A 26,116-nucleotide genomic window follows, 5' to 3' on the forward strand; every position below is an offset into this window, starting at 1 on the left:
CTCAAGTGGCTTGATTTAAAGTTACTGACATTTTTTACGTTTGAAGGATAAAAAATTTGGTAAACATATTTTAAATATTGCAAGAGTGTTGAACCATAAACGTTTATAAATTCGTCTGTTTTTTTTTAAATTCATTTTCAGATAAGAAATCTTCAATAACTTGTTTTAATTTTAATTTTGTTTCCAAGCTTATTTCTTTTTCTCTTAAAAAAAAAAGAAATACATAAGGAATACTGAAGGTAACGCTTTACCTTTCAATAGATTGTAAAATATCTTGCTGGGTTGTATCCATATGGTGCAAAAATACTTTTTCAAATCTTTCAATATAAAAAAAAACCTTTTATGAAATGTCTATAAAAAAGAGATATCTACCTGATTATTTCTTCCTTGTCGAGTGAGTCTAAATATCCTTCAACTCCCGTGAAAAGAATGACTACTTGATGTAGTGTTTTCATCGGTTCATATTGTCTTTGTTTTAATAACTCGGTTAACACAGAACCACGCACTAAAAGTTGTTTTGTCGACTCATCTAAATCTGATCTATTTTTCAGTTATAGAGTACAAAAGCGTCCGAATTTAAAAAGACTACCCAAATTGGGAAAATGCAGCTAAATCTCGATATTGAGCCAAATCTAATTTCATTGAGCTTGATACTTGTTTCATTGCTTTACTTTGTGCTGCTGAGCCAACACGACTAACAGACAAGCCTACATTAATAGCAGGGCGAACTCCTTTAAAAAAAAGTTCGCTCTAATAAAAAAATTTATATTAAAAAAATTTAGTTTAACAAGTAAAAAAAAAGCCAAACCTCAATGAAAATTTGCCCATCCGTAATGGAAATAACATTAGTGGGAATGTACGCTGACACATCTCCTCCTTGCGTCTCAACAACAGGTAAAGCTGTAAGAGAACCACCTCCCAGAGAATCAGACAGTTTCGCTGCACGTTCTAATAAACGACTATGAAGATAAAAAACATCTCCAGGATAAGCTTCTCTTCCCGGAGGTCGTCGAAGTAATAAAGACATTTGGCGATAGGCAACGGCTTGCTTGGATAAATCATCATAAAAAACAATAGCATGTTGACCATTATCGCGAAACCACTAAGCAATAACAAGTCTATACGCTGTTATGACAACGACAAAAAGTTTTGAAAATACCTCAGCAATAGTACAGCCAGAATACGGAGCAATATACTGTAAGGGAGCAGCATCAGACGCTGTCGCCACCACCACCACGGTATATTTTAAAGCATCATGTTTGGTTAATGTATCAACAATATGGGAAACTGTCGAACATTTTTGACCAATAGCAACATAAACACAATATAATTTTTGGCTTTCATCTAAACCCTCATTTGCTTCTTTTTGATTAAGAATCGTATCGACTTTGAAATTCACACGCGCAAACACACACACATATACAAATGAAGTCAAGTTTGTTAGAAGGAATGGCATTACTAATAAGTGCAGTTTTTCCTGTTTGACGATCACCAATAATTAATTCACGTTGTCCTCTGCCAATAGGTACTAAAGCGTCAATGCATTTGACACCAGTAGACATTGGTTCACATATGGGTTGGCGAGACAAAATACCGGGAGCTTTTGTCTAAAAAAATTGACTCATAAACATTCCCATATGTTGAATCGAAAGGCTACCTCAACACGTATAAATTTATCATATGACACTGACCCCTTTCCATCAATAGGATTCCCTAAAGCATCCACGACTCGACCTAACAATTGTGATCCGACACCTACTTCAACTATAGTATCGGTTCTTTTAACAATATCTCCTTCACGTATATGACTAAAATAAAGCAGCACAAAGTTTTTTCTCATTTACAAAATTTTGTTTTCGTTAAAAAAAAAAGAATTTTTTATTATTTTTTTTCAAATAACTATTTAAAAAAAATTTATGTCTCATTAATCGTACCGATCATTTCCAAAAATAACGACTCCAACATTATCAAATTCTAAATTTAACGCCATTCCTCTATGGCCAGAGGAAAATACAACCATTTCGCCAGCCTTACAATTCTTAAGACCATACACCCGTGCTATACCATCTCCAACACTTAAAACGCGTCCTGTCTCTTCGATTCCCTCCTACATCCCAAAAAAACAAGATCCTCTAATCTTCTTTAAAGAAACTAGTTGAACACTCTGATGCAATGTCACTTCTAAAAAAACTTTTTATCTCTTACTTTTGCGGACCAATCAACTAAGCGCTCTTGTAAAAGTTGTGATATTTCAGAGGGGGAAATACGACAAGCGGTAGACGACAAACGTGTTTGAAAACTTTTCGGTAGAACACACGCATGCCTATATAAGACACATACAAGTGAACGCCTTAAAGCTTTTTGAAAAAATTGCATTTTTTTTTCTTTGTTTTTTTTGACTATACCTACTCTTCTCCTTGTTGTGAGAGATTAACATGCAGACAATATTGCATGTCGTCTTATTTTATCTATACAATCAAAACAAGTATTTTTTCATGTGCCCCTCAAATTTGAGTTATATTAATACAACCAGTACACAATTTTCTTATGTTGCTTATAAAGTTATATTTTTATTCTTTTTTTTTGAATAAATTTAATTCTATTTTGACTTATTTGTTTACGAGTTGTACACTCATACGACATTTTCACTGTTTTCTTTTAATGATTCTTCATAATTTTCAACGACCATATCACTAATTCCTAAATCGTCATTTTGCTCTTGCGACCTTTCGTAATACTCAAATTTCTGCATGGTTCACAAGTCAAGAAATTGAAAACATCAGAAGCAAAGGTACCAAATTCTCGTCATTTTGAAAGATATCTTCATGACCTCCCTCCATAATAGTAGAAGAAGGCAATTTGTGCAAAGAATCTTTAGGGCCAATCATGCTAAAATCAGCTGCATCGTCCATGATAAATGTGAAAGGATACAGATGTGGTTCTGTGGCGAACTTTAAAAGATTTAAGAACACAATCACAAAAAAAAGCTTTTCGTCAGTTATTTTGTTGTACACGAACCTTTAAAAGTTGATCCATAAGTTTGTCGTAAGCGTCTTTTCGATCGATACTTGCGGAATCTCCCAAAAACATAGCACATTGTTGGGTTAAATTATCCCTAATCTACAACGAAAAATAAGGCATTCCACTAAGTCACCTCTTACTTTCAAAAGAAGGCCTTCTAATGTGGTAAAAACTCCACCTAAACTTCCCATTAACATTTCAAAATCAATACTAGGTAAACTTATGGAAGCAGTATGCGACTTTAAAATATCACGATTTAAATCCTCTTGTGAATTTACGTAAAGCGTCCACTTTCGACCCTTGTCGCTATATGCTCCTGTTGGCTTAACTTCGTTGCTTCGACTTCCACAAGAATCGCAAACAAAAGCCATGATAATACATTTTCGAAAACCTGGTATTGTTATTTCACACATATCATTATGACCTAGGTGACCGCAGTGCGGACAGTCTACAGAAAAATGAACAGCCATTTTTGTATCATCTGCGCCATCATTGTTTTCAGCCGTCCCTGAACGTGAAAACGTCTGTATGTTTTCTTCAACACTTTTAGATAAATCCCATCCTTCCATTTGAATTTGTTTTGGAAGGTGCTCTAAATCCAGTTGGGTAATTTGATGAATAGGATGTTGCACAGTGTCAAGAGATTTTGAAAATGTTTCTTGCTTCGTCTCCTGAGTTTCATAAAACCCCATCGCATTCAATTGCTCTTTAGTCGGTTGAAAATGGGTCAGCTCTAAATTCTCGTCCAATTTACAAACATCCGTAGAATAGGATTCTATATAACTTTGTCCCGATGGATCTTCTAAAATGACTGTAAAAGGAAACTAATGACAGTAAATGAAAATTCGGCAGTTTCGTTTTCGTAAACCTTACAAATTCGCGTGAAGAAAAACAAATGACTTTTTCTAATACGTTATTAATAGATTCATGGGAAGAACTCAGTTCCGGATTTTCCAACGCCCTTCGTAACCCATTTACTGTTTCTTGGAGAATCCCTTCTAGAGTAGTACATACACCTTTTTGTGTACAAGTAGGAATTTCCAAATCAATATCAGGTAAAAAAAGTGATCCATGACATCCCTTAATAATTTGTCGATCTAAATCCTTTGTTTCTTTAATTTTCAAAACGTAGCGACATCCACCAGATTCTGCTAAAGATAAGCCGCTTTGAACTTCACGATTCGTATGTCCACAATGCGAACATTCGAAGGAACTCACAAGAATATCTAAAGAAATAAAAAAACACGTTTTTTTTCTTTTCGTGAAAACCACACATAAAAACGAAAATACCTCGAAATCGTGGTATGGATGTTAATAGAAACCTGGTTAATCCATTTTGATAACATTTCATGCATAATGTTTCTATTTCGACTCCCTCCGTGACGTCATTCGTTGGTGGCATCTTACTTGATCTCCCAGCATGGTTGATGCAATTTATTAAACTCGACAATATCTGCATCTGAGAATCCAGCTAATCACATGCAGTATGTTTGTTCGAAAAGAGAGTACGACACATAACGGTTTGGTAATGTTTCTAATTTATGACCCTATTCTTTATTGTCTCAAAAAATTTTGAATTAATACAGTGCATTTAAAAACCCATTTTTTAAAAATTCACAAATATAATCAGTTCCGGGATTGTTTCCTTTATGTAAGTGGTTTTCAAAGTCTTCATTTTGAAGATAGTCCACATTTTCTTTTAAAAATTTCTATCAAAAATTTATTTCAATAAAAATTGAAATGCTATTAATAGAAAAACGTACAAGTTTTAGTGTATGGCCTTGCTCGCACAACGGACAGGTCTTTCCTTTTGAATTGCTCTCTAAACAAGAAGTATGATACTGATGGCTACAAAACAACACCATAGTTAGTATGTAATAAGTATTTCAGGTGTTAAACACAAAAACTATACGATTTTATATTTTGCAAGTATACATTGAGTTACATATGACGCAAGCATAATGCATTCTTGTGTAGTATAAAAGCTTCAAGTCAGAAAGTTACGATTAACCGTAAGATCATTTAAAAAAACTATTAAGAGAGAGCAGAATTGCTGAGTAGCGGACTTCAAATGACACACACTCTTGATAATAAATTAGGCATGAATAAGACGAAAATTAATTATGTCGAAGCACAGTGTCAAACTGATCTCAGTAGGCTGTTTTATGTAGAAAACAGAAGCAATAGAGAAAACGAATTGATCTGCCATTTAGTACAAAAAGCGTGAACATAAAGATGTGTTTATTAAAGCGCTGGCTAACATGTCACATTAAATTGTTATATCAGACAACAAAAATTTATAGGGGATTGCAGCATGCAGTGAGTTGAAAAAAAATATTTACCAGCAAAGAAATTGTATCATTGGAAATTGTATAGTTTCATGGCATAACGAACAAGTTTTGTTGTGCACGGAGAAACCATAAAGCTTGTTTTGACTGTCTCTCAATTGTAAACGTTGTAATTGCAATTGATAAAAATCAGTACAATTTTTCCTTCTTAAGACATCCGTTCTATTTCGTATAATAGCAGCCTGTTCAATAAAATAAGCCTACTCTAACAAAAGAAAGACTAAAATAAAGTAAAAACACACTGAAGCGGCATCACCTTGACATCACCGAATCTGATAATGGGATACGTTTGTTGATCAATAACACTGTTCACATCCTCCTGAGAAACGTTTCTATTGGAAGGTTGTAGTAAGCGGAAAACAGATAAAGGTGATAAATAATTCTTAAAATTATTTTGGTTCATTTGGAATGATAATGTATTCATTAACTTTTTGATTAGACCTATAGAACCTTCATTGCAAGAATGCCTTATGGCTAATTTCAAAAAGTTAGAATCTTTTACACAACAACGTGACACAAAATTTAAAAACAAATCCGAGTTTCCAACCTAATATAAAAAAAATACGCGTCTGGAACAAAAAATATATGTTCAAAAGAAATACCGTTTGAATAAGTGGAATTTGTAAAGCACCATAACACCATAAATGTGTCACGTTTTGCGTTCTTAACGAAGGGCAAAATGACGCAATACGCTCGCAAACAAAAAGCAAACCTTCATAATGTCGAAATACTTGTAGTAAACAAAAAGCGGGTAACAATGATTGAAGTGACTAACAAAGAAAATCAATAATGACGATCTAATATAATTTTATAAAAATAAAAATGGGCGTACTTTAAAATGATCTGATAATAAACAAGGAATGGGCCAATTCAAGACATCTTCCTTTGATTTCAAACAAAAATTTTGTGTACTCAATGGCAATGTTTCCATTTTACTTTGATAACATAATAAAATTTGAAGACACACAATAAGACTACCGAAATCAACCTGCGGGGCTGTATCTACATCTTTTTTAACATTTTCTAGAATAGAGTACATAAGACATAGAAATTCAATATCGAAAATTTGGCGGGTTTGGAGAGTTACAGCTTTGTTCTTTTTTTCACATTCTTTAAGTTTAGATATCTCCAACGCTTTCGATTCACGGCATTCTGTTAAAATCATATCTTCTTCATCCAAACTGTCAGATGTTTCAACTTTAATAAATAAAGAAATAAATGATGAAATGTTTTGTTTCTTTTCTGTGATGATTTTGTAAATTAATTCACAAGTGCGTGTCACATTTGAACATAATAACGGTCGTGCTAAAAATGGATCTAATAAAAAGACACTAGCTTCTTGTAGGTCCATAGATTGTAAAACGTGTAAAGCTTCGTCCGGAGTATCAAAGTCATAGATCAAAATTGATAATAGACACCTTGTTAAATTACGTTTCTTCGCTATTTGTTTTGCTAAATTTTTCTTCCCTAATATGGACAGGAAAAATGAACGTGAAAAAATGCACGATAACAAGGATAACAAGAATTTTTTTTTAAATTGCTTGTGCATATAGTATACCATATATTCGACATTCTAAAACTGCAGCCTCCCAATCAACATGGTTATCTGACGACGTTTCTTCACACTCTTCTAAAAATTTCAGAAAGCCATCATCATCCCCAGACATACAAAAACAATCAAACATTAATGTGAAATGATTCCTTGAAAATTTCTTTCTTTTATATAATATCTGATGCAAACAATTGTATAAGTTCTAAATTTCTTGGAAAATACTACGAAATGCAATATGTTCACCTTCAAGTAAATAAGAAGACTTGAGAGTTGTTGTTGTTCTAAAAATTTACTGATAACGAAGGAAGACTCTAAATAATCAATTGTTTTGCTATAGAGGTATGCTGCTTTATCGTAAAATTTTTTGTCAAACATATAGTTTGCGTGTTGAATATGAATTTCCTATTAAAAAAAAAACAGTTTTTTTAGAAAGATAACGATTCATTAACAATTCTGTTACCATTACATACTCCTCTAGTGCGTTTTGATGGATACACATTTTCACAGCCCAATCAAATAAGCGTAGTTGTAACAATGCATTTATTCGTTCATAAAACGTTTTTTCGCGTAATTCAAAGACTTCTAAATCAGGTGCATTCGTAATAACTAAGACACTTTGCTCCTAATAAAATGAAAAAAAGAAAAGAATTAGCATCAAATCAGCACAAACAAATGATTGCAAAGTATCACACGCTTGGTAACGAGAGGAACACAGGGCAATTAAAAAAATAATGAAAAAAATAACTTTACATACATTATATGGTACGATTCCAACAACACCTTGAAATCGATTGGTATAACACAAAAAACGCAATGTAGGAGTATCCACAAGAATGGATAGACAAGAATAGGGAGGATCATGTCGTTGAACATGAGATACAACGCTCGACGAACCACAATCATCCCATAGAGAATTGATATCCTCATCTGAAATTACTTATTCTTCAATGAATTACCCACATTTCTATTTATATACCTAATTTCTTTTTAAACTGTATACTTCCCTACACAAAAAAAAAAAAAAACCTATGCTGCAGTATAAAGTGAAACATACTTTGTGAACGGAAACAACATATGATTTAAAGCCTTTACACATTTGAGTTGAAGCAAAAGGTAAAGCACATAAATTCCCCTGACACGCTGTATACATAAAATAACAATTCTCCTGAGAAGTAAACAAACGATCGTATGCTTCATTTGATAAAGACTTTAATAGTGCAGTTTGCTGTGGTAAACAACCATTAATGGATTCCGTAAAAAGCAATGTAACATTTGTTTTCAAATCATCATATACTATAATACAAGACACCGTTGATGTTGTAGTTATAAATAAAACTTCTTCTTTATATTCAGTTGAATATCCGAAAACTAAATTTGTTAAAGTTCCTTTTACAAAGTCACTTGATGTGTCGAATTGAGGTGAATTTCTTTGGGACGAGTGACACACGTTACCATCTTGTCTTGAATCTTCACTGAAAAATTAAGCGCCCGACCCGCGTACACAAACATAAAACATTTAATTTTTGTTCTATTTTTTTTTTTTCAACAACTGTACTCCCTCACTTAAGTTGTAAGCGACGTCCCCTAATGGAATTTTTGGAGTTTTTTAAATTAATTGTATAATAAATAATGCTACCGTTTGAGAATCCAACCTATAGTAAAGTAGAAAAAATTTTTATTGTAGACATTATTTACCAATATTGTATCTTTCCTTACCACGAATTTGGTGGCCTTGGCGTTTAAATCTGCCACAATAACCAATGCATCGGATGACTTGCACGTGGGACGGGAACGATTTTGACCTTCCGTTAACACTATGGTGCGAGCTGGCTTTGGTTGCTCGTTGACAGCTACAAAAATTTTAATTTTCCTTTTATCTCTATGCATTTATCAAAACCTGTACAACACTCTTTCGCAAACTTTCCGAATTTTTGTGCAAAAAAAATTTTGCACGTCCACTCATTTTTCTTATCACACCTATACATCATTGTTATTTTTTCTTTTTCACCGCCTTCAAAAACTGAAAATCACTAACCCAATAGTAAAAAAAACGTCATGTTGTAACTGCTTGTTTTGTGTAGAGCTTAAGATATCTGGATGCCGTGCTACATATAAAAACAAAAGAATGAGCATAGAAAAAAATAGGTGTTATTCCAAAGATTGAATACCATTTTGTTCTAATTCATTATAATTACATGCTTTGGACATAAATAAATGTGTTAAAATGTAACTGTAAATCGTATATTCTTGAATTGCCGAAGCAACATAATGACAATCATTAAAGTTATCGTCTTTGGATGCATCTTCAACCTTTCCATACAATTCGTTCACAAAAAACACCATTTCTTTTTGTGCATTAAATAACAATTAAAAGAGACACCAGCTGACGATACCTTGTTATATGCTTCAGACATTTTCATGCAAACTAGGCTCCCATCATCCCTACCTAACCAGAGGCAATTAGTACCACTAACCACCGTCACAAATTTGCGTGTTGTCGTCGCTGGTAAATAATTTAGCAAGGGATGACGATTTATCGAGTTGTTTCGATCTACACATTAATGCTTTCAAATATATTAAACGGCATATAATACCTTTTTGTGTAAAAATGTTGAGTTCATCCTCTATTTTTACACTACGTAAATCAAAAAAAGGTACACGACGCAATGAATCCATTATATTTTAGATCACAAATTTAAAATTTCTTAATGTACTTCAGTAAAGTCACAGTTTGCACCATATGCTACAGGTAAATTTTGTTCTTTCATACAATAAAAATAAACGCAAGCTGTTTATAGTGTTTTATACTAATTGTTTCGGATCAGAGAAACAGTTATCATTTACTTTTTTTACATGTTTTCAAAAATGAACTTAGTGCTTGATTGCAGAAAAATCTTCTAGTAAAGTTATTTTATAAGCTGTTTATTCGGACTTTGGTCTAAAAGAGCAACCTTCCATTAAACGACAACGACCACCAGTTGGCTGACATAATGCAGAATTGCAACTAAAAGGAAACGTACAAGATGAGCCTTGTTGTTTACAAAAAAACGTGAATATACCTTGAGCAAACCACAACACTTTGAGCATGACTAAAAACTGTTGTTATTTGAAAACAACCTGGGCACCTAACATCCATGAAAAAACTTTTAGGTCCCTACAAACAAAATACCAAAATAAACAATGTAAGCGTCTATGAAAGTCGTCGTACCTGAACGAGCTTTTTGAGTTTATGCTTTCTTGCTTCTAAAACTGGATCTGGATGCAAAATATCGATATCCATATTTTTATACTAAAAGAAAAAAATAGCAAATTTACAAAAACGACTCGTTTGCGAACCCTTGACTTAATCAAAATGCTGAACGCTTTAGCCCTTTATGTTGGGACTGTGTTTGGGCCAGGTCCACGCGTTTGTTTCATACATGTTGTACAGATCTTTCGATATCATAAAAGTATAAAAGATAAATTACTAATCTCTTTTTTAAAAAAAACAATCACTCAAATAATGGATTAAATCCAGTGGTATGACGTTTACAGTCCTTTGTTAAATCACATCTCTCTACATTTTCGTCAAAAAGAGATGAAGGCGACTTATCATGTGTTAACGATATTGTTTCTAAGCATTCACACAGTATCACAAAAACACTTCGAAATTAGTGTTGTCATTTTTACCCATGAGCTCTTTTGCTTTTTTATCAAGTAGCACTCTTTTTTTCTGTTGTTCCAGAAGGTATTGCCTTTCTACTTCAATCCTACATAAAACATGCAGCTATAAAATACTAGGGCTTTTTTTTTACCTTCGTAGTTCTTCTAAACGTTGACGTCCACTTTCTTCTTCCGCTGAAACACGATAAAGTTGATCCGATGAGGAAAAAGGATTTGTCGTAGGTTTCTTATATATTGTATTAACACTTTCTGATGTTGGCGATGTATTGAAGTAAGATTTCATTTCTGTAGTATTTATTTTATTCTTCAAAGGATTTGTAATTTTCTCAAAATCTCCTTCCTCCCTATGCAAACAGTTAATATTGGAAATGTCCGGTCGAACAATGCCTGAGTAACGCCCGCAAGTTTGCTTAGAACTCTCCATCAAGTTTATTCTAGTAGCAAAACACAGTTTTCGTATAATATTGGTGTAAATAATAAAATCACAGAGTTTCCGTTTATTTATTGAACTCGAACACTCTTTTTTGACTACAAGTAATATTGATTAACTCAACGCTTAAAGTTGTGAGTTAGTAGATTTTCCAATTTTATGGTGCACGACACGAGTTCTTACCTAGATTGTAAACTGTCAAATTTTCCTCCTAATTCATTGATTACCCCTATGAGAACGTTAATAGATGTGTTTAACGTTTGAGACGATTGAACAAGAGATTTTAATATGTTATTCGTTTCTGGGTCGCAATCTTTTATAAATGCCTTTGAAAGGTTTCCTGTCAAGTTATGATTTTCGCCCTCTTGTATTTGATACATTTTATCAGGTGAGAGTGTATAAGAATCAACTTCCTTTTGCTTTTTATCGCTCATTATACACTTGATTAAATTTGGCTGAACCCGTTCCTTATGTATAGCGAAATCCTCTCCTTTTGATAAACAAGTCTGCGTCTCATTAAACGTCTCTGTTTTTTTTCCATTTTCGTCATCAAGCGTTAAAATACTACGTCGATATTCGGGCGAGCTCAAAGTTTCATCTGTTTGATGTATAGGTATATCAAACAAAGGTGGAGGAAAAGTCGATTGCACCTTCATATCATTACTCGATTCAATTAAATGAATTGCCTTTTGTGTGGGCTCTTGCATTGACATTAAAACTTCTTTAGACGAAATTATTCGTTTTTTTCTTGCGTTTTTTAAATAAATAACGGCTGCATGCAGATAGTTCTGTTCTTGTTGTCGAGAAGGATAAAACGATATCTGGCATAATGATAATACAAAAAAAAAAAATCTGCGACAAAGATGTATTATAGTTTAGCTAGTTTTTATTAGAAAACGGAAAACGTGCATGTACGCATTTTAAAAAAAACACGCACTAAATTATAAAAAAATAAAAATTCGTAATATGAAAACTTTTTATTATAAAGCAAGTCTTCAAGCATTGAAGTGGGAATCTGTTCTTATGCTTTTGTTTTATTTTCCTACGTTCATCTATTCTCTAAAATGACGCTGACATGCTGTTATTGTAAGAAAAGTATTCAAATTGCTCAAGCCTTACGACATCCTTTTTGGAAAGATGAAATTGTGTGTGGCTCTTGTTTTAAATTAAGAAAACCGTGTTTAACCTGTGAAAAACGGTCACTGGATCCAAAACACAAAAATCTTTTAGTCTGTCGTTCTTGTACGTCAGTAGGAAAAATTCATTCACCTAAGCAACTTGAAGATATTCTTTTAGATTCAGTTGCAGTTTTATGTAAGGTAACCAAACTACCTTTTTTTGAAATTTTACCCCAAATTATAACACATCTTGCAAGTGTGTCGGAACTTACTAAATTGGTAAATTCTTCCAATCTTTGGAATCAAGAAACATTCCATAGTAAAGACACGGCCTCATGCTCCATTTTTGGTCTTTGTCAATTAGATGATAATGATTCTCTTTCTCGTTTTCACGTTAATGTTTTTATTTTAAATATCTTATCCCCTTTACTTATTGGAGCTTTTCTTTGTCATGAATTGATCCATGCTTTTTTTTTTTTTTTACGCCGTCCTGCATTCTATTCACTCTCTCTATCTTTTGTTTCTTCCACAAGTGTTCCATTTCATACCATTTCACCTACACTTTTAGAAGAAGGCTTGTGTCATTTAGCCGCTTCGTTTTGGTTAAAAGAAAACGTAAATTTTCGTTTTTCCAAAAATTCGAATTCTAAAGAGTTTTTTCTTTCTGAAAATTCCTTTTCTCATAATCCCAAATATTGCTCTTCGCCTGAAGCATACCATCAAGCTTATTTTTGGTTTAAGAAGTTTCATTGTGGCCAACACCCAAATTTCAGTATAGGTTTTCACACAGCTAGAAAACTAGTACGAGCCTTCGGTTGGCAACGTGTATGTGCGTCTCTGGCTCACCTATCAACGTGTCGTAATAATGATTAAATATAATAAAATTTTATGTTTCACTTTAAAAATAAAAAAATTTCACAACTTTTTGATTTTTATTGTGAATTAAAGAAATATTTTTTTGAAACATCTTTACAAACGTCTTGTTCTACCTGTCTTTTTGTCCATTAACTTCATGTTTTAAATTAATTAACCGCTTATTTCTCGCTCCCTATTTTTCAGTTGAGCGCTTCATGAATCCATCTTTCATTTCGAACAATAGTCGCAATACTTTAATTAACCTTAACCCTTTTTTTTTTTCTTAACATATGATTACTTTTTCTTCATAAAATATATTTTTTCTTTTATTCAAATATGCTTTTTTTTTTAACCTTGTCGTTCTTAAATAAATCACGTATTAAAAATTTATTAAAAACATCCTGTACACTCTCGTAAGGATAAGTATACACAGAGAATATTGTTTAACAGCAAATATTTCCCTAGTGTATGCTATATTTGACAACACTGTTTGTAATGTTCAGGTTGTTTTTTCTAGTGTAACAATTTGCAACGAAATAACCAACACTGTTTCTTCGTTTAAAAATTTTGTTTTTCTCTTTTTCTTATCATTGTCCAATTTTCTATTTTTTATGTAAAATTGTTTTTCGAGTGTTCAAAAGAAAAATACCATTTTTAGAATTATATAATAAATATTGCACCAACTGTATATCCGTTGGTCTTCTTGAATGCGCTACAATGTTTAATTTCCATTTTCTATTCATAGTTCACTACAGATGCTTTCTAACAATCCATTCATAAAGAAAATATAGGATCAACAACCGGATGTTTCTTGATGTATGTGTTTACAAGTGAAATGTGTACACTGAAATTTTAGTATTTTCCTCTTCCACATCCTTGCAACTGACATGCTTTATATCAATAGCTTGCAAAGCTTTAGTAGCATTCGAAACAATTTCAGAAAATTGTTTATCACTTGCTAGACGATACGTCACAATGTTTTCAATCTTTTCCTTTTTTGCTATCTGAAAAAAATTTATTGCACCATTAAAAATAGTACTTTATTTTTGCTTTACGACTTACTCGTAAGCAAGCATTTAGCATGGAGAGTGTTAATCCAGGGTTACGTGATTCATCCACAGTCAAGCGTATATGCGCAGGAAACGTTTGTAAATGCGTTTTAGGAGATCTTTGTATTTCACAAAAACCTTTCAATTCGTTTGTCGTTGAGTCGAACGCAACAAGAGTCAACATTCGATCATAATCACCGAAACATATATTTGTCTGTGGACTAGTAATTAAAAAAAAATTGAAATTCAACTATGGTTTACCAAAACACCTGTTGTAATTCGTTTTTCGGAAGGCTTAGACTTTAAAAATCGGTTTCTTGCATCTTCCTCTGTGAGATTACATACCATTGTTTGAATTGGTCCCATATCACAAGGCAGTGCTGGTCGCATATATAATTCAACACCTCTATTACCATTCAACACGAAAAAAAGAATTATAGTAAACAAACATTTTTTTTATAGGGAAAAGAATTTTACTTTAAGGTTTGTAATGTTGTTTCATATTCTTTAGGATACGGGCGAACAACTGGAGGAGTTGTAACAGTTCCTAGTATAAAACGGGCATCCAGTGCAATAAACTCCTGATTCTTCATTGCCAATAATGGATTAATATCGCATTCGGAAATATATGGTGAAATGTCCAAAATCATTTGACTAAATTGATTGAGTATTTTTCGTAAAATATCTAAATTAACACCTTCAAAACGTTTCCCTTGTGCACCTTTCAAAGCCTTATATATTCGAGTGCTTTTTAATAATTTATCACTTAAATTTGTTGTCAAAGGCGGAACACCAAGAGCTGTATCCTTGAAAATTTCCACCATGGATCCACCACTAAAATAAGGAGATATTAAAAAATCGTATCAATACTTGAAAATGGTTTTTTCTTATACAATTACATACCTTCCAAACATTATTAAAGGACCGAATTGTGGATCAACTGTACTGCCTAAAATTAATTCAATTCCTTGGTCTAGGGGTATCATTGGTTGAACAGTCACTCCTTGAAAATTGTGTAAACCATGCGTAGATTTTATATTTTGTTGAATGGATTTAAAAGCATTCCCAACATCTTGTAACAAGACATTTAATTTTACACCTCCTACATCGGCTTTATGAGTTAGCGTTTCTGAATGAAGCTTTACTGCAAACTTCTCATACCCCATACTTCTAGCCGCTGTTATAGCTTCACTTTCACTTGTTGCAATAATGGTAGGAACAACAGATATTCCATAGCAACTCAAAATTTTTTTACTTTCAGCTTCAGTAAGAATGGACCGGTTGGATTTTTTGACTTCGCGTAGAAGTGCTATTGCTTCATTACGTTTATCAAATTCTGCATTTTTTGTTCTTGGTTCGATTTCCTTATTTAATGCAGTATTATACAAAACATCAAGTTGTTCTGCATGTTTCCATAATTTACCAAAAGTTGATGCTGCATCATCAGGATTTGAAAAAGAAGGAATTCCCGCTTTGGATAAAATCACAGAACCTTGTTCAACCGTAGCGCCTCCCATCCATGCTGCGAGTATAGGTATATTACACTTGCCTAAACTTTTGGCGTGTTGAACGGCTTGAACTAAACATTCAGCAGACTTTGTTGGATCCGTTGAATCTTGAGGTGATAAAATCACTAAAACACCATCCGGTGATGTCTCTTTATCTTCATGCATCAACACAGTTTCAAGAGTTTTTTGAAATCGTTCTGGAGATGCATCACCGATAATGTCAATAGGGTTTGAACGACTCCAAGCTTCTGGTAAAAAGGAATCAAGTTTTTGTTTCAACCCGTCAGATAAAGGAGCTGGATGAGCACCCGACGAAACAATGGCATCTACTGCTAGAACGGCAGGTCCTCCAGCATTTGTAACAATAAGAAGATTTGATCCTTGGGGTCTTGGTTGTTTACCCAGAAGCAATGCGCAGTCGAAAAGTTGTTGAATATTATCTACTGTCATGACACCTGCACGTTGCATGGCTGCTTCAAATGATTTGTAACTTCCCGCAAGGGATCCCGTGTGAGACGCTGCGGCAGCTGCAGCTGCACCCGACTTTCCAGCTTTAATAGCTATAATTGGTTTTTTCATGGCTACTTCTTTTGCTGCAGCCAGTAAAGCTTCCGCGTCTCCTGCACCTTCCATATACATTAATATAGCCGACGTGTTGGGATCATCCCCTAAATAATCTAAAAGATCACCCCAATTCACATCTGCCATACCTCCCACTGACACAAAAGCACTAAAACCAATGTTTTCCTTTAGACTCCAATCTAGTACAGATGTACACATGGCTCCACTTTGTGATATAAAAGCTACACGACCAGGAGTTCCCATTGTTGAAGCAAATGTTGCATTTAAACCGTATACAGGATTCATAACACCTAAACAATTAGGTCCCACAACTCGAATATCGTTGTCTCGAGCAATGGAAATAAGATCATTTTCTAATTGAACACCCTCTTTCCCAGCTTCACGAAAACCTGCTGAAATAACAACTGCCGCTTTGACTTTCTTCTCTGCGCATTGTCGCATCATTTCAACACATGATTTTGCAGGTGTCACAATGACAACTAAATCAATTTCATCTGGTATAGTTTTCACTGAAGAATAACACGGTAAACCTAGCACCTGATCTCGCGACGGATTGACTGGGAATATCTTGTATGAAGCATTTGTTTGTGTTTTACTCGCAAGTAAATTAGCTACAATAGTTCGACCGACTGATCCAATTCTCCCTGTAGCACCTATAACAGCTACTGACTTTGGCTCAAATAATTCTTTAAGCCCAGACGTTTGAATACGAGTAGGAAAAAAATTTTTGGCCATATCATTATTATTTTCTTCATTTCCTAGGATAACACTTAAAGGGGCTGTACTTGTCACGCTTAGCGTAGAGGAATAGCGTAATGCTTTGCAACAAAAAGTTTTTTTAAAATGTCCTTTAATTTCAAGTGTTGCTTTTTGTCTACTGGCTAAACAAACTGAGTTTTTTGTTAACCGATTTAGTGCCTTTTCCAGACCTGACACATCGAACTTGGATTTGGATAAAAGACCTTTGGTAAACATTTCACAATGCAATTTTTCAATTTTAATCACCGAAAAACACTCTTATAGAAATAAAAAACCAAATATTATTGTACTTGTTGTTTGTTGACCTTGTCCCAAAAAAACAACCAGAGCTCGACAATGTTTCCCAATCCAATGATATTTTGGAAGTCAACGCAAAATTCGTTTTTTTAAGATACAAAGGTAAAATTGTGTATTTTATACTATATTATAAGTGGAAGGAATTGTTGTGATTGAGATAAAGGAAATTTTTATATTTAAACCATCTCTGTTCAATGTAGTTAAAAATTTTCACGGGCAAACTTTTTTAGTGAAAATGGACGTTATTTTCGAAAAGTCAAAAATATTCCTTGGTTCATTGTCGTTAGAATAAAAACATTACTGGAGTCTTAGGGTCATGCAACATGCTCATATCTGTACTGTACATTCGGAAGTTTGTCCTTGTCTCATGTTTCTACATGTTTGTATTTCGCTTTGAGTTGCATAACAAAATAGTAAAAAAACTTTCTTACAGTAGGTCCATTGCTTTTTGTTTAAATACAATCACTACCTTTTGTTGCGATCAAATTAAAAGAAAATATAATTTTTTTTTTATTTCTTCCATACATCTTTTTCTTTAAATTCCGAAATTGCTCTTGGTTTAACTAGTACTATTATATAGGTATTTCTGGTATACCAATTTTTCTTGCTTTCCCCCCATTACTCGATAAAAAATTTAAAACTTTTTTTTTTTAGTCCGACTAAAAAATACATCCATTGGATTAAGAACATTGTGAATCGTCTTTTTGCTTTTAAAAGTTGACTCAACGTGTACTTTGTATTCTAGGTTACAAAAGTGAAACATATGCAAATAAAAAATTAATGGAATCAAAATGAATTTGAAAAAAAAAAAAATGATTTTTCTTATTTCTAACCTAATTAAAAATATATTATGGTACTACCAATCGATTTCTAAGGCTTTTATTCAAGATCAGAAATTAGAAATACTATATTCTTAACCTTAACGATTCTATATTTTTCATTATACCATCAAAAAAATTAATAGCGTTTATAAAAACGCTACAAGTCTTAAAATTTTGTTTCAATTCATCAAAAGGATTTTTTAAATTACCGAAACAGTTAACATTAAGAGTGTTATACAAACGACCTAGGTTGCGTTCAAAATGTCAGTCTATAAAAGATGTTACAATTCTTTTTATACTCCGAAACTTGATAAAGTCTGAAACTTTGACTGCATGAAATTAATGATATTCATGAAAAATCCCCTCAATTGTTAATGCTTTAAAGTGTCAGTATGTATGGATGTGATGGTACTAGTAGCACAAGAATAAGGTAAAAGTGTACATCATTCGGTATCACAATGTGCTGGTGACTCACTTTTGCGTCTTTTGTGGTACTAACCACCTATAAAGTGAAGGGCACCCTTGGCTTTTCGACTCTAGGATACGTTTTTGTTCCAAAGTACAAATACGCAGCTTATTTTTTTAAAAAGGTCTTTACAACATTGTCCGATTTCATTTTCTTTTTTAGGAATTTATTTACAGTAAGAAATGAGATGTAGCACGTTTTCTTGAGTAAAATGAAATTTGATCAATTCCACGAAGATCTTTTTTCGATTTGAATGCGTTCTTGTTCAAAGCAAGTATTAAAGGAAACGCTTTTCTTCTCCTTTTAGGTCCTTTAAAAGATACCCAAAAGTTTTTCTTTCTTTTTTTCGTGATTACATTGTAAAAGGGGTTATATTCTTTCTTACGACGTAGCTTTAACATGTATTTTGACGAGAATGTTTTTTGTTACAAGGCGTGTAAATCGAAATTGTCGGAAAAAATTTTTTACTATTTTTTGCTTGTGAAGTATCACGGCAGAAAAAAAGTAAAAAACAATTTTTGTATGCCTTTCATTTTTAACGTGCATCACACTTTCTTCAATGCTGTGGAGTGTAAATAAACTGTTTTTGCAGTTCTGAGTTGGAGAGAAAAATAGAATGTTCATGTTATAACATGATTTAAATTCTGTTTAAAACCTTTTGCACGCGTTTTGACGGTTAGTGAAAGTTAAAACCAACGCGTTAACATTGGTATATTTGACAAAGGTATTATTTACCCGCTTCATTTCAACTAGGACAAAGGAGTGTCACGTGTGAGGTTTCGAAAGTCTAAACTTAGCCGTAGGCGTTCTTTTCTTTTCCACAACACCGCAATATTTTTTTGTTAACAACTCTTCAATAAGACTCGTAAAGTTATCACGTTTAACCCTAGTACGTGAACGGTTTTTGCTTTGTAAAAAAAAGAAAGGGTGCGTCTCAAAAGAAGGAGAAAAGGAAGCCACAATTTTTAAGCCACTGGGATTCAATCCTTAAACGTAACATTGAAACGAGAAAACAGGAGACGTACAAAACCAACTAAAAAGTAATTGATGCTTAGTTGACGTAATTTTCCTAATTGTTACACAATAAACGTTTCAGTATTTATTAAAAAAAAGTTGTTGACAAAACGTGTTCTTCTGCTCGTCATGGTGAATTCGCAAAAAAAATGTCTGATTCCTTTAAACATAAACTGGACAACAGACTATATGACTAAATACGAATTAAAAAAAGTTTGCAATGGGTAAAACGGAGCGATAATTTTTTTTTTCTTGTTCATTTGTTCACGTTTTTGGTTATATTTCAAAAATCTAAACTCGAATGAAACGTGACTTTATGAATGTGTATTTCTTGTAAAGGGATCAAATGGAGCAAGAAGGTTGGTCGGAACCCATTGAGTTAGGTATGCATAGTTTTTTTTTTTCGCGAAAGCACTACATGGAGTAACATAGAATTCTTATGAAGATTCTTTAGATGGTAGCCCAATTGTGGATGTTGTCTTGGACTCACGCTTCACTAGACAACAGGAGGCTCTGGATAACCTCCATTTTATGGAAGCTCTCAATGAAGACGACGTGATCTGTGAAGTGGCCCCAACTACCTCACAGGGAGTACCTCATGATGACGATTTAGAATTTATTTTTGAAGAAACGGTGATTCCAAATGATTCTCCGTGTGCGCGGCAACCAATTATTATAAATTCATGCCATCCGTTTTTGGAAATCACCAGTGATGATGAGTTGAATTCATCATGTATTTATACTCACGAATCAAAATTTGACGTATCGAGAAAAGAAACATCGAATTGGAAGACTAATTATTCAAAAACACAAGCGCTTCCAGAAAATGAAGGTTTGAAGCAAGTGGATGATTTAAATATAACCGTTGAAATTTTATTAAGCAAATTAATGTGCCCAATATGTTATCGTAATTTTCGAAGGAAAAAGTTTATGACTCAGTACTCGAAATTTTTATTGAAGAAACAAGCAGAAAAAAAACAATTCGCTACTTCCCCGTCCTTAAATAAAGAACCAGTTTTTGATATCCCTATTACATCGACCTATAAATCTCAAAACGATTTAACATGTTTGCATGAGGCTTGTCAAGACGCTAAAAGTCAGGTTTCTACTTGCTTTTCATTCAACGCAACGCACGTGAAACCTCTCGAATTAAGTGACAATATTGACCAAGCATCACTTTATGCTGCTCCAACGTCCATTTCTTGTACTAAAGAAGATCCTCTTAAAGAGGAGTATGAAACATCAGAGTTACGTGTAGGGCGTTGTGGGCATGTTTATTGTCAAGGCTGTATTAAAAAATATGTTACGCTTAAAAAAAAATGTCCTGTTTGTAATCAAAGCTTAACACTCCGTCAACTATTTCCTCTTTACTTATAACTTGTTTTAAAAAAATAACAATACACATTTTAATTAATAGAAGAGGAAAGAAATAAAAACTCACATTGAAAAAACTAACAACTTTGTGTTTTCTGTTTTTGCAAATGAGCCATATCTTCTTATTCCGTATGTGACCCAGATAAAAATAATTATCAGGCAATGATACTTTTTAAGATAAAATAATTCTAAAGATAGATTGATTTTCACAAAAAAAAAAAATGCTATCAACAAAAGCAATACAAGAGAGAAAAAAACTTCAAGTCAGTGCTTATAGATGCAGAGAGAATGAAATTCTTTGAAATTTAATACGACAAAAAAAAATTGATCTTTTACTATTTTGTATCTTTTCATGTTTAGGTCGCCATTTTAGGTGGAGGAAGTTGGGGAACAGCTATATCACGTATCGTGGCTAAAAATGCGGAGAAATATTCAATTTTCTCGTCTTCCGTGTACATGTGGATTCGTAATGAATTATTTAAAGAAGAACAGCTTACAGAGTATATGAACCGCGAGCATGAGAATCCCAAATATTTACCAGGAATTAAATTACCTACAAATCTAATAGTGATTTCCGACTTTTCTTTACTAGATACGGCAGATTTACTTATCTTTGCAGTTCCCCATCAATATTTGGAAAATCTTGTCATACAACTTAAAGGTTGCGTATCACCCAAAGCACATGGTATAAGCTTAATCAAAGGATTAGGTGTAAGAGATGGTTCTCCTTTTTTGTTTTCAAATGTTATTCATGAACAACTTGGTATAACTTGTAGCGTTTTATCGGGTGCTAATGTCGCTTTAAATATAGCACGTAATGAATTTTCGGAAACCACTATTGGGTATCCTTTAGATAATGTTGAAATAGCCAGCGTGTGGCAAAGATTATTTGATGATGCAACTTTTAAAGTGAATTGTTTACCGGATATTAAAGGCATTGAAATATGTGGAGCACTTAAAAATGTGATTGCTTTGGGTGCTGGCTTTTGTGATGGAATGAAATTAGGATCGAATACAAAAGCTGCTATCATTCGTATAGGATTTGAAGAAATGCGTTTTTTCGCTTCATATTTTTTCTCACCTATCTTTTTTGAAACGTTTTTTGATAGTGCCGGTTATCCCGATGTCATAACAACATGTTTTGGAGGTATTTTTTTTTTCTCAAAGAAAAAAACGACTCACTTTTGTTTTACAACTTTCATTTAAGAGATAATACATTGACTTGACTTGATTCTTGTTATTCTTTTTTATTGTCAGGACGTAATGTGAAATGTGCTGAAGCTTTTATTCAATCTGAAAATGGTAAAGATTGGACTGTTTTAGAATCCACCATGCTGAATGGTCAAAAATTACAAGGCCCACCTACATGCTCCGATGTTTATAAAGTGATTTGCCATCATCATTTACAAAAAAAAATGCCTTTTTTTGTTACTGTTTATGAAATCTCTTTTAATCATTTAAACCCACAAGAATTAATTCATCGCTTTACTACTAATACTTTACGAGTTATTCAATATGTTGCGGATTGTACACCTTTAAGACATACGTTGGCATAAAAATTCATTGACTTTTGGGGGCATTCCTCTATACAGTATTCCTTTGTTTACACTCAATGACCTCCCTTCCATAAAGTAATTTATTTATCATTTGTCAAAATTTTTTTTTTACAATGATATTTTTTTTTTTCTTACTTGTTTTGGCTCTTCTTGTTAAATCGCTTTTATTTGAAAAAAGCAAAACGGATATATTACAAAAATTTATCATTTTCTGTGTTCTCTTCATTGGCATTGCTTGGAACAACATGACTATTGCTTGGCTCAACTCCATTATTTTCTTCTTCACATCGATCAATCCATTCCGAATAAATATCAATAGGTTCTGTTAATGCTGCACATGTTATTTTTAAAGAGAGAGACTGCAAAAAAAAAGTACAACTTACGAGACACTTTAATAGCATAATTGGCATCACACACACGACAAAATAATGTTCCTAGTGATCGTTTACGATCTCTAAAAAAAAATTATTGAATGTATTAAAAACCGTTTACTTACAAAACCGTTTCCACACATTTTGTATGATTACAAAAAGGGCAATTAAACACAACATCAAGCTTTTCTTTAGGTTTCGGTCGAACAGGTTTTGCTATTTTTCGTTTGCCCATACACACAAACAATTTTCAATTTTCCACTTGATTTAAAAAAAAAATGCCCTTTATGAATTGACACATACACAATTTAAAAAAAAAAAACTGTGACTACTAGTAGTATTCAACTATAAAAGGTAGTGAACCGCATGACACATTGAATGTTCTTCTTGCAAAAACGAGAGCTTTCCTATTAATAAAACACACCTTTCCTGGAGTGCACAACCTTCTTTTCCTGTGAAGTCTCCTTTTAAAAAATAATAATAACGATCTTTTTTCTTTTTTTGACCATAAAGAAAAAAGGTGTTAGTTTAAAGTTGTGTTAATCTTTTCCAAGAAAAACAAGAAAGCACATAATGCTAATTAGAATAACTTTAGTGCTAATACAATTCAAATAGAATATTAAAAAAAAAATTTGAATAAAAAAGAAACGTACATTGCATATTCATTTAATAGAATAGTTAACATTCCGATGAATGGTACACGTCTTAAAAAAAAAAAATGCAATATGTTTTGGGACATGTCACAATATCCAATAGAACCGTTTACCCGACAGTTGTCCCTAAAATATGATGTCGATTCAACCAAAATTGATGTCGACCGTATAATGAACGATCATGAACACCATTATTATCGCCTTTTGTTAAAACAAATATTTCCTTATCTTTACTACGTCCCACACAAAAAACGCAGGCGTTTCTTCATTAAAATAACTAGAGAAACATGTGACAAGAACACTTACGTAAGATGAAGATCAATGGCTCTATGAACAATTGGTATCGCACGATCTTCAAGTTTGAATACAACTATATCTCCCACATAAAATTGTTTTGGGTTGTTTAAAAAGAGAATATCCCCCCGATAAAATCCGGGTTCCATCGACCCACTATCAATGCATGTCTGTTTTAACTTTTCTTATGACTTTTAAATTACCTAAGAACTACCACTACAGGACTTTGACTTCCTGTGAGAATCATTAAGAATTTCCAAAACATGAGCGCAGAAAATATCACACATAGTAAGTTGAGAAATTGACATAGAAGCTAAAATAATAATAGCAAGAACGAACGCTTTAATAAAACAACACGGATCTTTCAATGCGCCCAACAAAAAACTGCATTTGAAACAACAAGCGAAAGAGAAGAACATACAGTGCGAGGTGATTTTAAAAGTTCTTTAACTTCTTCAAAACTTGTTGAAAGAATTTCCATTTTTTTTTAATATGAAATAAGGTCAAAAATCACTCCCAATCTGAATTCGTTGGTAATGTCTCCAAGATTCACCTAAGGAAGATAAAATATTTTTGAAACAATGTGGCATACGCTACAAGAGAAAAAGCACTATGAAAAAAATAAGGCTTTTGAACATTTGTTCTTTGTGATACTTTAGAAAAACTTATAAAAAATATTTCAGTGGGCAAAAGTAGCAACAAGGAAAATGTATATCTTTTTTTATTAAAAAATAAGGTAGCTTACTTTGATTAATTTTACTAAAAATATTTTTTTTTGAGATTAAGTCAACACACATTAAAGGATACCATTGTAATTCTTTTGCACTTGTGCTTTAATACTATGTTTTTGTTTTTTTGGGCCAGATAGCTTTTCAACATATATGGCGTTTCAGATATTCCAGTAAAATGCAAACTGTTTACCCTTGCTGTATTTTTGATAACCTGTGAGTAGAACGTTTAGAAAACATTTCGTTCATCATAACAGAGTCTGAGAATTTTTTTCGATACATATTATCTAAGCATAAACCCAATTATGTGTGAAGGAAGTTTGCAGTTAGCACAAGCATCTGGTTTTTCTCCTTATGTGGATAATGGAGGGTAAATTTAACACTTTATTTCTTATGAATCAACACTTTTTCATGTTTCTATTGGAATTGTAGAACTGTTTTAGGTTTAGCAGGAAACGATTTCGCTGTCTGTTTAGCTGATACACGATTATCGACGGGATATCGAATCCATTCAAGAACCCATCACAAATTTTTAAAATTGTAAACCCTCAGCATCGTTTTATTGGTCTTATTTCATTTGTTTCTATAGAACGGATTCTTGTGTTATCGCGTCTTCAGGAATGCAAGCTGATATTCGAACGCTTCATAAATTATTGCAAGTAATAATTTCACGTCTTTTAACCTTCCTGTGCTATTTTTACCACTCTCAGCATCAAGTTGAAATGTATCAATCTCTTCATAAACGCACTCCCTCTATTGAAAGTTTAGCTCAAGTAATGCGCGTGTAGCACACGATGAAACAAAATGATCACTTGATTCAAAAATTTGTCATAAAATAAAAGATGTTGTCCGGAATGCTATATCAAAGACGTTTTTTTCCTTTCTATGCTTTTAACGCTTTAATTGGTCTCGATAAAAATGGTAGACATTCATGGTCACCATACAAAAGAAAACAGTTCAAAAAAAAAAATCATTTTTAGGAAAAGGAACCGTTTTCGATTATGATGCTATTGGCTCATTTCAAAGAAGCTCTCATACATCAAGAGGCAGTGGAAGCTCACTTGCGACATCCATTTTAGATAATCAGGTCAATTGTCCTTAAGGCTTTTTAGGGTCTTTTTTTCAATGCTTTGATTTTTAGATTCAACAAAACAATCAAATCCTAAAGGAAACTACTCTTACAAAACTAGATATGATCCATTTAGCTCAAGATGTTATGGTTTCCGTAGCAGAGCGTGATATTTATACAGGTCTTTTATAACTTTTCATTTTTTCGATAAAAATTTTAATTGTATTTTTAACTTTTTACAGGAGACTCTGCTGACGTTGTAATTATCGATGCTTCTGGCGTTCATGTATCCACTCTAGAACTTAGAAAACATTAAAGAAACAAATTTGTTGAACACAAAAAAAAGCTGTAGCATTTGAAACTTTGTTGTATTTAAGAAACTAATTTTTTTACAAAAAATTACTTAAAAAAAAATTAGTGAATTTAAGAGTCAATATTTAAAACTATTAAAAAATTTCTTTGTCTTCAATAAACAAATTCTTTTTGTTAACGTGTTATTGACAGGAAAAAACAATGTTTGTATAAGTAGTCCTAAGTTTATTAACAAATAAATTATTTAAATTTTATTATCTCTTTATAGTATACGGT

The 26,116-nt window shown here is 32.8% G+C and overlaps 9 protein-coding genes across 11 annotated transcripts; 3 read left to right on the forward strand and 6 right to left on the reverse strand.

Moving 5' to 3' along the window:
* Positions 1-64: 64 nt before the first annotated feature.
* On the reverse strand, positions 65-2,377 carry LOC128883925 (ATP synthase subunit alpha, mitochondrial-like). Of its 3 annotated transcripts, none has more exons than XM_054136808.1 (10): positions 2,206-2,377; positions 1,935-2,107; positions 1,658-1,808; positions 1,460-1,607; positions 1,160-1,386; positions 809-1,102; positions 590-750; positions 373-540; positions 252-317; positions 65-203 (listed from the first exon to the last, which is right to left on the reverse strand). In XM_054136808.1, exons 1-10 carry the CDS (start codon positions 2,374-2,376, stop codon positions 104-106), a joined length of 1,659 nt encoding a protein of 552 aa, XP_053992783.1. In that variant the 5' UTR covers position 2,377; the 3' UTR covers positions 65-103. The 3 variants fall into 3 exon arrangements, with proteins under 3 accessions (XP_053992783.1, XP_053992785.1, XP_053992784.1); XM_054136810.1 differs by having other exon boundaries at positions 1,935-2,151; positions 2,206-2,343; XM_054136809.1 differs by having other exon boundaries at positions 85-195.
* Positions 2,378-2,509: 132 nt separating this feature from the next.
* LOC128883928 (zinc finger protein ZPR1 homolog) lies at positions 2,510-4,303 on the reverse strand. The gene is made up of 5 exons (XM_054136818.1): positions 3,895-4,303; positions 3,162-3,845; positions 3,019-3,120; positions 2,796-2,951; positions 2,510-2,746 (listed from the first exon to the last, which is right to left on the reverse strand). The coding sequence occupies exons 2-5, from the start codon at positions 3,711-3,713 to the stop codon at positions 2,633-2,635; spliced, it is 924 nt and encodes a 307-aa protein (XP_053992793.1). The 5' UTR covers positions 3,714-3,845; positions 3,895-4,303; the 3' UTR covers positions 2,510-2,632.
* Positions 4,108-9,638, reverse strand: LOC128883923 (vacuolar protein sorting-associated protein 11 homolog). Its single transcript, XM_054136802.1, has 20 exons — positions 9,516-9,638; positions 9,315-9,472; positions 9,090-9,231; positions 8,957-9,026; positions 8,819-8,898; positions 8,638-8,771; positions 8,485-8,573; positions 7,976-8,393; positions 7,898-7,925; positions 7,676-7,848; positions 7,382-7,543; positions 7,165-7,323; positions 6,928-7,099; positions 6,202-6,836; positions 5,972-6,139; positions 5,626-5,916; positions 5,364-5,569; positions 4,785-4,869; positions 4,312-4,730; positions 4,108-4,247 (listed from the first exon to the last, which is right to left on the reverse strand). Exons 1-19 carry the CDS (start codon positions 9,595-9,597, stop codon positions 4,599-4,601), a joined length of 3,384 nt encoding a protein of 1,127 aa, XP_053992777.1. The 5' UTR covers positions 9,598-9,638; the 3' UTR covers positions 4,108-4,247; positions 4,312-4,598.
* On the reverse strand, positions 9,616-10,397 carry LOC128883933 (uncharacterized). The gene is made up of 4 exons (XM_054136826.1): positions 10,258-10,397; positions 10,130-10,210; positions 9,981-10,075; positions 9,616-9,925 (listed from the first exon to the last, which is right to left on the reverse strand). The coding sequence occupies exons 2-4, from the start codon at positions 10,199-10,201 to the stop codon at positions 9,844-9,846; spliced, it is 249 nt and encodes an 82-aa protein (XP_053992801.1). The 5' UTR covers positions 10,202-10,210; positions 10,258-10,397; the 3' UTR covers positions 9,616-9,843.
* LOC128883927 (uncharacterized) lies at positions 10,395-11,853 on the reverse strand. The gene is made up of 4 exons (XM_054136817.1): positions 11,198-11,853; positions 10,716-11,018; positions 10,591-10,670; positions 10,395-10,534 (listed from the first exon to the last, which is right to left on the reverse strand). Exons 1-4 carry the CDS (start codon positions 11,725-11,727, stop codon positions 10,413-10,415), a joined length of 1,035 nt encoding a protein of 344 aa, XP_053992792.1. The 5' UTR covers positions 11,728-11,853; the 3' UTR covers positions 10,395-10,412.
* Positions 11,854-13,542: 1,689 nt separating this feature from the next.
* On the reverse strand, positions 13,543-17,101 carry LOC128883957 (peptidyl-lysine N-acetyltransferase PatZ-like). Its single transcript, XM_054136859.1, has 5 exons — positions 14,940-17,101; positions 14,514-14,870; positions 14,298-14,442; positions 14,050-14,250; positions 13,543-13,991 (listed from the first exon to the last, which is right to left on the reverse strand). The coding sequence occupies exons 1-5, from the start codon at positions 17,099-17,101 to the stop codon at positions 13,812-13,814; spliced, it is 3,045 nt and encodes a 1,014-aa protein (XP_053992834.1). The 3' UTR covers positions 13,543-13,811.
* Positions 17,102-19,724: 2,623 nt separating this feature from the next.
* On the forward strand, positions 19,725-20,860 carry LOC128883963 (uncharacterized). Its single transcript, XM_054136875.1, has 2 exons — positions 19,725-19,866; positions 19,929-20,860. Exons 1-2 carry the CDS (start codon positions 19,830-19,832, stop codon positions 20,858-20,860), a joined length of 969 nt encoding a protein of 322 aa, XP_053992850.1. The 5' UTR covers positions 19,725-19,829.
* A 161-nt stretch (positions 20,861-21,021) lies between these two features.
* On the forward strand, positions 21,022-22,744 carry LOC128883961 (glycerol-3-phosphate dehydrogenase 1-like protein). The gene is made up of 3 exons (XM_054136870.1): positions 21,022-21,120; positions 21,218-22,004; positions 22,115-22,744. Exons 1-3 carry the CDS (start codon positions 21,079-21,081, stop codon positions 22,411-22,413), a joined length of 1,128 nt encoding a protein of 375 aa, XP_053992845.1. The 5' UTR covers positions 21,022-21,078; the 3' UTR covers positions 22,414-22,744.
* Positions 22,745-24,505: 1,761 nt separating this feature from the next.
* On the forward strand, positions 24,506-26,006 carry LOC128883964 (uncharacterized). Its single transcript, XM_054136876.1, has 8 exons — positions 24,506-24,829; positions 24,892-24,999; positions 25,049-25,118; positions 25,170-25,232; positions 25,302-25,380; positions 25,440-25,546; positions 25,601-25,709; positions 25,771-26,006. Exons 1-8 carry the CDS (start codon positions 24,765-24,767, stop codon positions 25,842-25,844), a joined length of 675 nt encoding a protein of 224 aa, XP_053992851.1. The 5' UTR covers positions 24,506-24,764; the 3' UTR covers positions 25,845-26,006.
* The last annotated feature ends 110 nt before the right edge of the window (positions 26,007-26,116 follow it).

This window comes from Hylaeus volcanicus, unplaced genomic scaffold (assembly GCF_026283585.1).
Source record: "Hylaeus volcanicus isolate JK05 unplaced genomic scaffold, UHH_iyHylVolc1.0_haploid 12237, whole genome shotgun sequence".
Classification (NCBI taxonomy): domain Eukaryota; kingdom Metazoa; phylum Arthropoda; class Insecta; order Hymenoptera; family Colletidae; genus Hylaeus; species Hylaeus volcanicus.